The sequence below is a fragment of the Eleutherodactylus coqui genome, chromosome 8 (genome assembly GCF_035609145.1).
Source record: "Eleutherodactylus coqui strain aEleCoq1 chromosome 8, aEleCoq1.hap1, whole genome shotgun sequence".
In the NCBI taxonomy this organism is placed as follows: Eukaryota; Metazoa; Chordata; class Amphibia; order Anura; family Eleutherodactylidae; genus Eleutherodactylus; species Eleutherodactylus coqui.
Window position 1 is genome coordinate 140,378,102 of NC_089844.1, and position 15,339 is coordinate 140,393,440.

At 43.6% G+C, this 15,339-nt stretch overlaps 1 protein-coding gene across 1 annotated transcript in view; it reads left to right on the forward strand.

The window, feature by feature from the left end:
• The window catches only part of RAB26 (RAB26, member RAS oncogene family), a 252,217-nt gene that overhangs the window by 195,210 nt on the left and 41,668 nt on the right, over positions 1–15,339 (forward strand). The window contains exon 5 of the mRNA XM_066576568.1: positions 4,650–4,702. Coding sequence (XP_066432665.1) covers positions 4,650–4,702 — 53 coding nt within the window. The remainder of the gene's footprint in view (positions 1–4,649; positions 4,703–15,339) is intronic.

Genomic DNA, 15,339 nt, shown 5'->3' on the forward strand with positions numbered 1-15,339 from the left:
GCCCATGTGAACGAATACATTCGAAACCATTGCCTCAGATGGTCACGTATATACGTTTGGTCGCAAAAACGCGCAGTTTATGCACTCGTCTGCCCGCACCCTGATTGTGGCAACTATTATTAGTCGAATTTGATTGTTCTTGCATTTTAATTAGTCTTCTGACCATTAAGGATTAAGGTGTATCTTGCATTCTCTTTATACGTTGTATGTTTCTATTGAATAATAAAGATGCTATTATTGCTTGCTTCCCCCCAAAAATTATCTTCTGCAATAAACCCTATGTATTATTGTCTCCACAATTGACCTGTTTTTAAATATTTGGCACCTACATGTTAGCAGCTAAAATTTAGCAGACTAAAATACTTCTTTGGTAATTTTTAGAGACATGTGTTCACAATTAATGCTAATCAGTAGAGATGAGCGAGCATACTCGATAAGGCAAATTACTCGAGCAAGTAGTGCCTTATTCGAGTAACTGCCCGCTCGTCTCTAAAGATTCGGCTGCCGACGCGGGTGACAGGTGAGTTGTGGCGGTGAGCGGGGGGGGGGAGAGAGGGAGAGAGAGATCTCCCCTCCGTTCCTCCCCGCTCTCCCCCGCCGCTCCCCGCCCCCTGCCGGCACCCGAATCTTTAGAGACGAGCGGGCAGGTACTCGAATAAGGCACTACTCGCTCAAGTAGTTAGCCTTATCGAGTATGCTCGCTCATCTCTACTAATCAGTTAAACACTATCAAACTTTCCAAGAAAAAGTATTCAGTATTTTAATTTGTACTTTTAACTTTGTAAACAAGGTAAACTTGTTTAACTGGATTTAAACTAGTAAGGCTTGGGGGGGCGCTGGCCACCATCCCAATATCTAGAGGGGGCGCTAGGCTGAAAAAGGTTGAGAACCACTGCTTTAGACGGTGCTAATGCTGCATTTTTTTTTCTGGATTGATACGGAGCACAGTCTATAGAAATAATCACTTTCAGATAGGGACATCTACATTTTTCCTTCTGTCATGATTCACCATTAGAGGGCAGTCATGTATTTAATCCCAATAATTACTATTGATCCCCCCTAATACCTCTACGTGCCAGTCTTTTACAAACACATTACCGGTTAGCACATGAAGGTCGATGTCTGAGATACTTGGGATGAATGAAGAAAATTGTAATTGCATCCATTTTATTTTTTTAGAGAGGAGCGTTTCAGGCGAGGTTTAGAGGGTGCAGCAGTCTAGTCTGCTTTATTTGTATTCTTATGTAATCGAGAAAACCTCCATTTGAAGTTTGAGGCATACACAATCCGAAACGTATATGGAGAACCCTATCAGCAGAATGGAATGTGTCTTATTATTATGTCATGTATCCTAAGCCATGCTACATAACACACCGACCCTTGGAGGTAGCAGCCATACTTTCTGATGGGAACTGCAGACCATTGAATATACGGGTTATGCCGCTGTACACAAGTCGTCCATCATGAAGTGCCATGCATCAAACCGTTGACAATGATGGAAGGAGCATCCTCTTTGCACAATTGAGTAATGGCAGAACATGCTACGGAATGAAAAATCACATTACTCCATCTTCACATCAGATGGAAGTACCTGGATCATGGGGAACGCCTTTTGCCTGAGTGTGTTGTGCCAACAGTTAAGTATAACAGAGGTCCCGTTATGGTCTGTGGATGTGTTACGTGGCATGGTCTTGGTCCGTTGGTTGCAGTGACAAGAACCATGAACATGGAGGTGTACCCTGACATTCTAGACATTAATGTGCTGCTGACAATGTGGTAATACTCTGGAAATGGTCAGCCATACTTCCAACAAGAAAACGTGCTTTGTCACATCCAGCACTGTTTTATGTTTGTTTGAGGATATGGATGTTCCACGATTGGACCGGTTGTACAGAGTCCAGACCTGAACCCTACTGAACAGCTTTGGGATGAACTGGAACGTGGGGTAATGAAATATGAACAGCGTCCATTATTTTGAAGAGAAGTCACCAGACATTTGCAGGATGAATGGAGGGAAATACAACTGAAGTGTATCGAACATTAGTAGAAAGTATGTCACAGAGAGTATCCGATGTCATTAGGGACAAAGAAGCCCCACTAAGTAGTAACATATGGAAATAAATACTATTATTGATTCTTGCTCAGGTGTCCAATTACTTTTGGTAGTATAGTGTATATATGGACTGTATGGCCCCAGAGACTTGGACACCGTCTCAGGGTTCTGGAGGTTGTACAGAGCCATAATACAGTTATGTGCATGAGGCCAATTTGCAATATGAACATGGTTTGTTTATTCGGCCAATAGAAAGCTGGGGATGACACTCGAAGTTATTGTTTGCATTGTATCTAGAAGCTTCCCCGTCCAAGAATTTCCAAGCTGTTCTTCTCCAAATTAAGTGTCTCTCAGTCTGACGATTGTCGGGCATGCTTCGCTTCGTCAGTTTCTACGATTCGAGCGGCCGCTTGTGTTGATTTTCAAGTCGGACGTTAGTTTGCTCTGGCATCTCAGCTAGTCGAGCAGCTGCTACTTTAAGTGCGGCTGTTGTCCTTCTGCAAAACAGGTCCTTGTTCGGCTTCTTATATCAAAAACATAAAATCTGTCGTATACAAACCCCCAGTTCTGTTTCGATTTGAGTAAAATTTGGCATTTTTTGTTGCCAATAGCAACCAATCATAGTTCAGCTTTCATTTGTTATTTTGCTGAGGTAAAATGAAAGCTACGCCCTCATTGCTTGCTATATATTATACAGCTGAGGTAAAATGAAACCTGTGCTGTGATTGGTTGCTATGGGCAACAGTTTGCAATCCTCAGTGCCGAGATAAAATGAAAGCTGCTCTGTGATTGATTGCTATGGGCAACAATATTTAATCCTCTTAGTGCGGAGGTAAAGTGAAAGCTGCTCTGTGATTGGTTGCTATGGGCACCTAAAACTGTTTTTTACTGTTTGTTGATTTACTGTTAGATAGTTTAGATAAATGAGGGCCAGTGTTCATACATGTATTCTTGTCTGGGGATCATTACCCACACGGTCATCCAAGGCGGAATTAGGAAGGACAGAATGGGCAAATGATTGGTGACTTCACCAGGGTTAGGCTGGGGCTAAATTCCCACTGCTCAGTCTGACTCTTCTAGTGGGAATTACTTGTTGGAAATAACCAGGAAAACTAAATCAAGTCCATTGGTGAAAGCAAATTTGAGGGTGGCTGCATTAAAATTCAAGCAAAGGCAAAAAAAATGCAAATAAGGTTGCCGAGACAACCAAATTTCAGATTTTCTTTTCGCCTGTATTCTTCTCCGGGTCGAGATTATACTATGTGCAAAATTTCATGTCAATGGATTGTACCGTTTGTGCGTGATACTCCAACAAACAGACAGACATTGACAAATATATAGAAGATATGTGTCTCAGGGGATCAGCCGTTGCCCCCTCCTCCCTCTCACAGTGCTGTACAAGGCTCACTCCCTGCTTACATACAAGATGTCACTCCCTGCTTACATACTCTAATCAATACTGTCAGCTACTTGGGGCTTCTTTTAAAGGGCTTGTGCCAAAATTGAAAGTTACTCCAAATTCAATTGGTTGCTAAATAACTGATTGGGGAGGGTGTGATCACGAGAATGAGAGTCCCGGAGGTCCCCAGATGAATGGAGCAGTGGGTGAACATGCATACTGTCCCTCTGTTCCTTTTTTCATGGGACTGATAGAGATACTGTAGCTGAGTTAGAGGGCTTGGCTATCTCCAGCAGTCCCAGTGAAATGAATGGAGTGGCAGCGCCACCATTCCATTCACACAGGGGGACATAGGATCCCCAATCTCATGATCAGTGGTCAGACCCCAGCACTCAGATAGTTATCCCGAATCCTGTGGATAAGTTATAACTTTAAATCATGCCACAACTCCTTTAACCCTTTCCAATCCAATTTGTATCCTGGTTTTCCTAGGGGGCTTACTCTTTTTGTGCCGTTACACAACGCCGCTATCTGCTGGCTAAAGCCAGTACTGCATGAGGTGACACGTTGGATAGGCTCCGACAGCAGAGAGGCTGGCAATATACAGTAAGAGAACCCCGACGGACGTCTTCCAACATCGGAGCTGTACAGCCTTAAATCGTAATGTCTTCAGACGTTAGACAGTGGATTGGAAAGGGTTAATATCTGCAAGTCAGGCCAGGATTGCCAGTTTTCTGGGTAGAGAGAAAAATTTGGCTGCAGATGTCAAAATTGAGAAATCCTGAACATAGAACTGCAGATACATATCTATAAAGCTGGGGTGCAATCATTATAAAACTACCAGTAAACCTTTCTGCCAAAAACAGTGCCACACCTGTCCACAGGTTGTTTGTGCTATTGCTGTTTAGCCTCATTCACTTTAATTGAGCTGAGCTGAGCTGTAATACCAGACACAACCCATGAACAACTGTGGCGCTATTCCTGGAAGAAAGCATCAATTTTCTATTCTAGTACAACCCCTTTAATTCAGTATTTTTTGATTTTAAAGCTCTAAGATTAGAGACGTCTCGTATATTACAGATAGGAATGGAAACTATTGCTAATTCACTGAGAGACAAAGCAGCTCAGGGCAAAATCAGATCAGCAGCACAGATTCCACACTTCCATGAAACGCTATCTCCCTGTTTGTCTCCACAGCGCTGCTCCTGCTGTATGATATTACCAATAAGACGTCATTCGACAATATCCAGGTAAGATGGATGACTTATTAAGAGATCTTCTCAAAAGTGTGCTCTACTAAGGATTTCTGCAGCAGCACTTACTGTATTTTTCGGACTATAAGATGCACCCAGATTTGGACAACAGGAAAAAAGATTTCATATTGATTTAAATGTCTCTGGCGTCTAACAAAGTGGAGGGGCTACCGTCATTAACTTTGGTGTTCTAATATAGAAAAGGGGGTTAGTAGTTACTATTACATTTTTCAGAGCACTGCTGGATCATTAAGGCAGTGGTCAGGGGTCTCTGGATCTATCAGACCCCCCTGGCTCTAGACTATAAGGTGCAGACACTTTTCAGCAAGATTTTATAGTCTGAAAAATATGGTATATTTTTAATATTCTCTCTTTTATGTTATTTTTCCACCCTGCTTATCGCATATGACCTCTACCCCTGCACCTCCTTATTGCCCCCACCCTGTTTGCTTCCTAATAAGTGATTTCCACATGTAATTCCCGTACTGCCTGTGTTCTCCATGCCCTATCTCCCCCCTCATCCCTCCTGTACCACCTGTATTACCCCCACCTCTTTGTCTTAAACTGATTGTATACCACATGTAATCTGTTGTATTGTCTGTGTTCTCCCGTGCTGCGGAATACGTTGACGCTATACAAATAAAGATTATTATTATTAATGTTTAGTTTAAATCAATTGTAGAACTCGCCGTTATGCGCGTCTCCATTATTCTCCTTTATTTTTCAATGGACATCAAAGGGGGGAATTTCTTAAAGCAACTCTCTGGATTTGGGGCAAACTTTTACTCTAGGACCAGAGGGGGAGGGGAGTGCATTACCTGAAGTTGTTCTTTTGTGCTGGACTTCTGATCCGCCAGTTCTGAGTCTTGTTTTCGGACATCCAAGTTGCCCGACACAATCTCAGACTACCTAATCCCCAAAATTCTTTGGTAGTATTAGACTACTAATACACTACGTGCTCATTGATTGGCCAAAGTTGCTCATGTGATCATCACTGGCCAATCAGTGAGCAGTGCAAGTGTGTGTTAGCTGATTAAAAAATAGTTGGTGTCATCTTGGACAGCTGGAAACGGCCCAGAGGATCAGAGAAACAACTGCAGATAATATAACCTCTTCCTCCTTCTGTCCTGGATGGAATTTTGCCTCAAAACCGAAGGGTTGCTTTAAGACCGGCATTTCATACACAAATCTGAAGCCCGCTAGAGGAAGATGCACCAAAGCTATTAAAAAGGATCAGTCAATGGATAAAGTTAGCAAGGCTGGGTGTATGGCGCTGTATCCACCGCCCTGCTGACCCTATACGTTTTTTTGCCACACTCGGCATCCTTTTGCCCACATAGGCTTTTTTTAGGTCTGGTTTCAGGCTCTGCTAATGTGGGTGGCCCTTAGTTTCAGTAGGTGATGTTGGGCATGATTGATCGACAGTTCTAAATCATCCATTGACAGTGATTGGTGGGGACCACCCACTTGACAGATGTACACTACTGGAAGCCAGATCTAAGAAGACGCCGTCTGGGCAGAATGAGGCAAGTATGGAAAAAAAGGTGATAGAGGTGTAAGCCTCCTAATAGATTTGGTGCATCTTCGGTTGATTTGTGCACCACAAACTGAAATCTTCGCCAGCTATTTCTGGCATAAATTAAAATAAATCGATGGGCCGCAGTGGCCTCACCCCCTCTGCTAAACCCTGACAACTTTTAGAAAAGAGGCAAGGCTAGCAGATGAGGGGTAAGAAGTTGCATATTTTTGCACAAGTATTGCTTACACAATAAGTGACGTTTTTATGCCAAATTAGTGGCACATGACTCTTTATAAATCCCCCCCTCCCCCCACATCTCCAAAAATATCATACCATCCATGGACAGGTGTAGTACTGTTTTAGGAAGAAAAGAACCATGTTTTTCTAAGCCTGGACAACCCCTTTAAGTCTACTGTTCAGACCCCAACTGGATGGCTGTTTTGGACTCCTAATATAGTTATTAAAAAAAAGGAACATACTCATCTAGCCACCTGCTGGGCCTCCGTCACCCAATGCCCTTTCCCTAGTTTCCCACTGCAGAAGCTGGTGACCAACATCACCCACCTGTGCCCAAGCACTCGAAGAACTAAACTGTGTTGACATCTAATACAGACAGCTGCATTATGCATGGGGAAGGTCTAAGAGGGATCAGTCTGTTTGCACTATTTAATTGGGGGCTCTGCTGCACTATATTGACACCTGTTTATGTGGGGTTACTCATCTGGCACTGTTTATAAAGGCACTTTGGATGTCATTGTGGGGGCATTGCTGGTACTCGTGGGTGGGCTTTAGTAGACAGTTTAGCTGGAAGTCAGAGAGGGTGGAGCTTCAAAGTGATATAAGTGAGCATGATTGCCAAGGGTGCAAACAAGCATTGGATGTCATTGTGGGGGTAAGGCCTGTACTCATAGGTGGGCACTAGTAGGTAGACTTTTTTAGCTGACAGTAAATAGGGGGGGGGGGGCAAAGTTTCCAAGTGATGTAAATAATGCAGATAAGCAACTGTCGGTTGAGGTTTTGTAAAAACTCAAGGAAACTTGATCAAAGTAAGAGCATTAAAAAGACTGAAATAATCTTTAGTTTTAAAAAAAGATCAAAAGTGCATTGCAATTTTCTGGAGAACCCTTTTAAAGGGGTTGTGCCAGAATTACAAGTTATCCCCTATCCAAATTGGTGATCGGTGGGAGTCTCATTGCTCAGACCCCACCGATCCTGAGAACAGGGATCCCGTTTTCACCGTATTTCTCACTGCAGGCTTACTGCACCTCTACAGTAAGGAGGAGACGTAAGGAAGCGCTGGTTACGCATGTGCGCTGCTGCTCCATTCTCTTGGCCGCGCATGTTCAGTCAGCACTCTATTCATTCTGACATCCCTGCGACCCCCGCCCTGACTAGAAGAGGAGGACACGGGACCCCCGTTCTCGAGATCAGTGGGGTCTTAGAGGTGAGACCGCCACTGATCAGCAAGTCATCCCCTATCCTGTGGGTAGGGAATAACTTGTGATCCTCGTGCAACCAGTAGCATTTTACTACTAAACAGAAGTGAATGGAGGCAACCGATTGGTTTCCATATGGTGCCGGTTCTGCATACATGATCATTCTGCATTTCTCTGTGTAGATAAGTAGCAGTGCAGACAGCGATATGTGAGTTACTGCAGTGATGACGGGCTTTATTTAGACCATTTAATTGCTGACAGGAGCTGCTTCGCCTCGGGGAATTTCATGAAAACGCACAACTGTTGCCCAAAAAAAATATCTAATGACGAGATAAAAATAAGAGCCTTTCAGAGGCCGGCCTGGCACTTGTTGCAGGAGCGAAGAGCCTATGAATCCTTATTTCCCAGCCGCTAATTGGAGAAGCTTCTATTTTTGTGTCCCCAAGTTTTTGTATTTCAGAAGCTTCTGTAGAGCGGCGGGGAGGAACGCCCGGATGCTTCTTATATTGGGAAGTACAAGTTTTAAGCTTAGACTTTTTTCCGGCTGATTGGGTCTTGACTAAATTTGCTGTCGACCTGTCCCTGGATTATCGTTCAGACTGAATTATTGTAATGTGGATTAAAGGAGATTACATCGAATTGTTCACTTTTCTCTGGAAGCGGCGGCTGCTGTGGACTGAAAATAGGAATAAATACAAATAGGACGTGTTTTAAGGTATTTTTTATGTGTGTAATATGCAGTGAATAAAACCTATTTATTTTTATGGGTTTATCCACATGTGCGTATTTACGCAGCATATTTTAGTCACATATAAAAAAAACGCACAATGTGCCCAATTTTGGTGCATAATGCGCACCAAAATAGTCCATATCAAAATCCATTGTCCATTGAAATCAGTGGGGGCATTATTGCGGGGTTTTTTTTACACGCGTAAGAAAAAAGAACACAATACGCAGGCGATACGCTTATTTAAGTCACGCAAATACACTGTGTATTTATGCGGATGAAATGCGCATATGCTCGTGTGAATGAGCCCTTAGTGCAATATCCGCCTATATAACATGCCTGTTGTTAAGTTAATCTCATACCTAGCAATGTGCATACCTAATGTCAGAATTTAATCCGGCCGGCCTCACATACGGTTTCATTATGCAGAAATTGCCGCCTGACCGTTCCCCCAAAAATTTGGGGTGATGGTGCGACTGCTCTGCTCCTATTAGCAGAATAGGAACGATGTCAATAGACCTTGGACACATGGCAGAAAGTCGTCTGAAGTGATGAGTCTCATTTCCTGTTCCATCATACGAAAGGCTGGGTCTGCATCTGGCGTTAACCGCATGAAGCCATATCCCATGTGCGACAGTTGAGGTTTAATAGACTGATGGTGGTGTCATGATCTGGGGAGCATATTTTGACGGACAGAATGGAGGCCTATGTATTGTCAGTGGAGCCCCACGTTCAAGGTTAGGGTTCTATGGGTTGGCCTGTGATTTGCTATACACAGAATGATCACTGTATTAGGAACACCTACTCAGTAATGGGTTGGGGCACTTTTTTGGGCGATCACAGCTTTCAGACATCTGAGAGTAGAGAATTAATTCTTGTGTTACTCCAACCACTCCCTAGTGATCTTAGTTCGATGACATGAAGCGTTATCCTGTTATTTATGTCACTGTGGGCGGGGAAGACTTCCTAAAGATATGGGTGCAGATGGTCGACTAATGGGTCCTTGTAGCATTCACCAATCAAGGATTGTGGTATGATGATCAATAGTCCTAGGCCATGCCAGGAAAATGCTGCCCAGACCATGACGCTGCCACCAAGCCTGTTGAACTCCAACTGTACACGGGATACAGCTTCATGCTGTTTATGCCAGCCATGGACCCGGCCATTAATAAGGTTCAGCAGGAAATAGGACTCATCACTCCAGATGACCTTCTGCCGTGTGTCGAAGGTCCATTGACATCATTCCTGGGCCCATGCGAGGCATTGTTGGCAATGACACAGTGGCATCCTTGTCGATCTTTGCTTGTTGAACCTCAGTCGATGCAAGGTACACCACATGGTCATTGTGAAAATTTGTCTAACTTCTCCACTGTTGCACTGCTGGGTCAGTTGGTCCACTATTACACATTGTTTCAGAGATACCAGATGAGCCACGTGACGCTCACCTCTAGGATCAGCCACATGTGGCCTGCTGTTGTGTGATCTTCTGTCCATGGTTCAAACAGTCTTGGTACGCTCTTGATTCGGGAACAGCCAACAAGTGTGATTGTTTCAGAAATACTGGCACCACATCTCTGGGCACCAACAATCTGCCCGTGGCAAAGTCACTCAGGTCACTATACTAAGATGCCAGATGGTGCATTCAGCTGCACAGATGAGAGGTCAGGACATTATCTGAGAGCAGATCGTGACAAGGCCATCACGTGGTAGCGCGCTACTGATCACAACATGTCATATTCCAGCTGTTCCTAAAGCAGTGTAATGCTATAATTTTATAGTGACTCGCAGGCAACCCCAAGGAGATGTGTACCTGATCACAATGGAAATTGGAGAATAGTACCGTGTTTCCCCGAAAATAAGACAGTGTCTTATATTCATTTTTGTTCAAAAAGGTTTAACTTTTTTACATGTATAGCTGCCTGGACACTATTTAAATTGACTTTTTTAATTAACTGTTAGCAGGGCTTAATTTTGGAGTGGGGCTTATATTTCAAGCATCCTCAAAAAGCCTGAAAAATCATTTTGCATCCTCAAAAATTCTGGAAAATCATGCTGTGTCTTATTTTCAGGGAAACAGGGTATGTACAAGCAAAACCATTGGCATAGCAGCAAATGGTAGGTTGGTCATAGTGAACTGCAGAACAGAGATAGGCAATATGATCAGTCAGGACAGCCATGGCAAGACGATAAATTCCAGCACATGACAAAGGGGTTGTCATAGAGAAATCTGACTACGGAAGGCACGGTGACACACCAGATCAGTGGACCCAGGGATCATCTCAGGGCACAAACACTTTGATCGCATCAGTTTTTACCCATAGTGCATTAATTTCGACTCCACCTGTACTGAGTTTGCTCCTAGGTGGTGCTCTAAGCAAGAGTAGACTACTGCATATTCTCCATCCGCGGTTGCAGTGTTACATCTTTTATAGTGCTTCATCCTACATCTGGGAGGCTTTCAAATATTAATATACTAATTCCATCCAATTTACCGCCGCGCTACGCTGTGCAGCAGACTGTGTGCGCATCGTGCAGCTGTTAGCTGCATCCGGGGCGCCTTTTAATGCACACAGGGGATTGAAACAAACAGCATTTACATATAATAAGCGTGTCGGTACAACCTGCCTTGTGCAATGCAGAACGTGATGGGCTGTTTTCATTTAACTCTTTATTGTGGGATTTTTTTCCCCTTCAGTATCTAGTATTTTCACAAGGCTCATAAGCACTTGGCTCTTAAGGGAGTTTTCCATCCACTTTGTGAATCCTTTTTTTCTCATATGGTGTTTCTTTGCTGAGGCCCCAGGTTATCAGCTATAGTCTGTTTAAAATCCCAGCAGTAAGTGTTCAATTCCCCTACAGTGCCCCCACAGGGAGAATGAAGCATTGCACACTTTATGCTGAAATCAGTGATCTGTCTGTGTAGCACATAGATGTGTTGGGCCTGCAGAGCTAAAGATACTCTTTGTAGCTGTTCTGTGCTATGGCTAATCGATGAGTCCTTCCTAAATGTGCGACCCTTTTATATTAAAGAAGTTGTGCCAAGATTTAAAATTATACCCTATCCTGATAACTTTATGATCAATAGGGTTTGAATGCTGGGACCCCCACCAATCTTGCTTCACCCCTGTAATCATTTCAGTGGGGGCACCTGAGATTGCTAAGCACTCCTACTCAGTTATTTCCAGGACTCCATTGAAATTAATGGAGCAGTGGCTCGCCTATTTGAATTCGATTTCCTTATTGCGGGGATCTTCAAGTGCCACATTCTCCTATTTAGTGGGGGTGCAACCACTTAGATCATAAAGTCACCCTCTATCCCATAGATACGGGATAACTTTATATATTGGCACAAACCTTTTTAACTTAGAATTTCCTGATAGGGATCTGTACAACTCTATCATACCTCCTCCGAAAGCCAGAACATCGATGTTTGATGGCAGATATATGCTTTCTTACTCTAATTATCCCAGTAGCTGAGATACAAGGAGCTTGACACTCAGATCCCAGTTGGCTCCTGCTATACTGTAGAACACCGGATAAAAGCCTGGAACACGGCGCAAACTTCCAAAGAAACGTTCTTATAGCAGATAGTTGAAGTCGGTTTTTTATTTGGATAAAGCCAGCAATGAAATGCCTTTTTTAGACCACAGTGGCACCCTATCTGCTACCCACATTGGTGCCTGAGGACTCTTTCACCACTTAGTTAACCCCCTTCCCCTCCATAACGATATGCTGTCTGTTATCCAGTATCACTGATGAAGAGGCTCTTTTGCCTCGAAACATGTTTTATTGCCGGCTTTATCCAAATAAAAAACAACTTCACCTATCTGCTAGAAGAACGTTTCGTTGGAGGTTTGCGCCGTGTTCCAGGCCCCTCTGGGTAAGGCGTTCACCTGGTTGGCATTCACTTCCGATTCACTCCTACCTACTCTTCCAGCCTCAGGCACACACCTGGGTTTGCTCCACCTTCCTATTATACTGTAACTTTGGTTCATTTTCATCCGTAATACGCCTTCTTGAAACTGGCCTCAGGCTTGAATGATAACAGCATTGTGTAAATGGAGAAAAATGGTGACAGGTCCTCTTTAAAGTGGACGCGAGCTGGCAGTCTCCTCTGCATTTAATTAATCCACTTTAACAGCGATTTCACATCTTTTATGACCAGGGCATGTAGAGTTGGCATTTAAAAGAAAAACAAGGCGCTGAATCAGAGATTGAACAGTGAGAAAAACGCTGATTATAATGAATAAAATATCAATGCGGTCGGTATGGATGTCAACATAAAGAGATGTAGGACACATGGTAATGGGCCTTGCTTGACGGGAAAGTCAATTGTGTTGTCTGGAACAGCCACAGTGACCTACTTAATGTCGGGAGTTTCATGATTAATCATCTGTTATGCCGTGAATGAAGTTTTTAAAATAGTTTTGTGTTTAACGGGTGGCTATAGCATGACTATTCTCATTCACAAAAAAAGAACAATGCACCAAGAAGGAGTTAATGGAATGGAATGAAACGTTCTATGTGTGAATGTACTAATGATACATGGAAACAATTATAATATTAGAGCAAAAGGAACCTAGTTTGCGACACTACTTGAAACTAAGGCGACGGTGTTGGAGTGTTAATGGTAGGATACATTATGGGCACTGTGCTACTAAATTTCCTTCTGCTAAGCACCTGAAAATGGTCCGGGAAGAGACAGGGGCCTATCATGAAGATGTCACCTGAGTACGGATGGTGGACAATGAAACAGTTGGATCCATTTGTGCTTGTCGACAGGCCAAACAATCCTCTCTACTGGTGGTCTATCTAGGCCATCTGGAGCCTGTTGGCAGTACCCTCATGTAACCACTGCTCTCAATACCTCCTAACAGCTGGGTCAGAATGGCGTAGATGGCGGGCAGTTCGTCAAAACAACCATTCTGCTTCTCTCATTCCACTCTCAAACGTTGTTAACTGGGCGAAATGTCTATGAGTGCATTGTAGAGGCGTCTAGTAGTCAACCCCATGTACACTGTGCATCAAGTCTCAGGCGCTTCAGCTAGCACTGGTCATGTGAGCAGCACTGGCCAATCAGAGCAGCGTGCAGAACCTGAGACTATCAATACACAGCGTGCATTGGGTAGTGACAGCAGCATGGCTGCCATCTTGGAAGTCATAAGAGTTGCCACAAGAACCAGCAGATCCGAAGGACAATGGCACAAAAGAACAGTTTCAGGTAATATTACTCTCCCCTTCTGGTCCTTGGACAGATTTCATCCCGAAACCTGAGGATCTCATTAATATGGCTGTAGGTGCAGAGAAGTCCACTAAGTACTACGAAGTCTCTTTGGCCCTTTTAAGCTTTTAGATGAGTGCCAAGTTTGTCTTGTGTATTCTTAGACAGACTGGTTGCTAGGCAATATCAACCTGACAACCCTATATAGAAAAGTTTAGTTGATAGGCAGGTTGCCCCAACAACTAGTCTGTTTAACATGGCTCAGGTTAATCGACACTATGCCTAAGTATCCTGCAATTCCTCATTATAGCCTACATGATCAATCAGATGTTCCAAAACGTAAGTGGAAAACCTCCGTAATGGTAGATGCTTAGAAGTGTTTTAGACTCTAAATCTCTGGACTTCCAGGCTGAAATCTCCTGGACTTCCTCATCAACTTATAAGTTTGTGCAAATTACCATATTCCCTGCACTCATCTCATCGTTCCCCCACTTGTCCATCAGTCAGTATGAGTTCCCTTATGTTATCAAACTCTTCTTCCTATGGAGTGGTGGAAGACATGTTCTGGAATGGCCAAGCCCATTATGACCCCAGGTTCCATGAGGGCAAGAGACCCCCTAGGATGGTGGCAAGAGAATGACAGATACACTGGGAGACGGAATTACAAAGTTCTTATAATTGTACTAGAACTAGAATAGATTGGACAGACTGGCTATGAAAGTCTTTTAGGCCAGATTTGGCCTACAACAGGTCAGTCTTTCTCAGGTCTCGGCACCTTTCGATCTCATGAAATACATAAAGTCCTGACGGAAGGGCACTATACCTGTTACAGGCTCAGGTGTAGCGATTCTCAAGGTGACGGCTTAAAGGGTTTTTCTGGGTTATATTTTTGTATTTCACAATTAACTCTCCCTGCACAAACAATTTCTGACGCCACGTCCTGTGATGTCACTAGGTATTCTGGCCTCAGTGACGTCCCATACAGAGGTCACATGGGCTAGTCTTAAAGGGGCCCAGGTCTGTAGAAGGGCTGTCACTTATTACCTGTCAAGGGCTGCAGTGGTTAAATGGGTAAACAGGCCTGTAAATGCAGCATCTAAAGTAAACACTAGCCAGGATGACTGGAGCGGCAGCGGGATGAGTATAGGAGTGGAGAGGTGTTTTTTTAAATATTTTTTACAATTCCCCAAAATTTTAATTTTTTTTACAATTCACCACTGATGTTCAGTAAATCGGAAAACCAATTTTAAGGGAATTTATCCCCACGTTTTTGCTGTCCTCACGGAGAGCGCCATAAGGTAGTGCCTGTCACACTGATTACAGTGATACGTCTGATGTGTGTATCTGTGCAGTAGCTTAGGAGAAACTTCCTTTTTATTAGTAGCAGAGGCACAGTGAACTAGTCAGGCATATTCTTGAGCTGCAGGCTAGCCACACCCACCCCACCCTCCAGCCAATGATTGGCAGCTCTTACTTGATGCACAGTAATAGGCAGACAGCAGTCAATCATTGGCTGCAGGGCGGGGTGGGTGGAGCTACTCTGCAGTTTATGAGAATATCTAGGACTACTTTAAGTAATCTGTGCATGTGCTGCTGCTAATAAAATGTCATTTTCTCCAGAACTACTGCACAGATCCACAACAGACATATCACTGTAATCGGTGTGACTGTCACTACCTTATGAGGGGTGCAAAAAGATGGTGACAGAGTCTCTTTAGGAACATGGCTCAC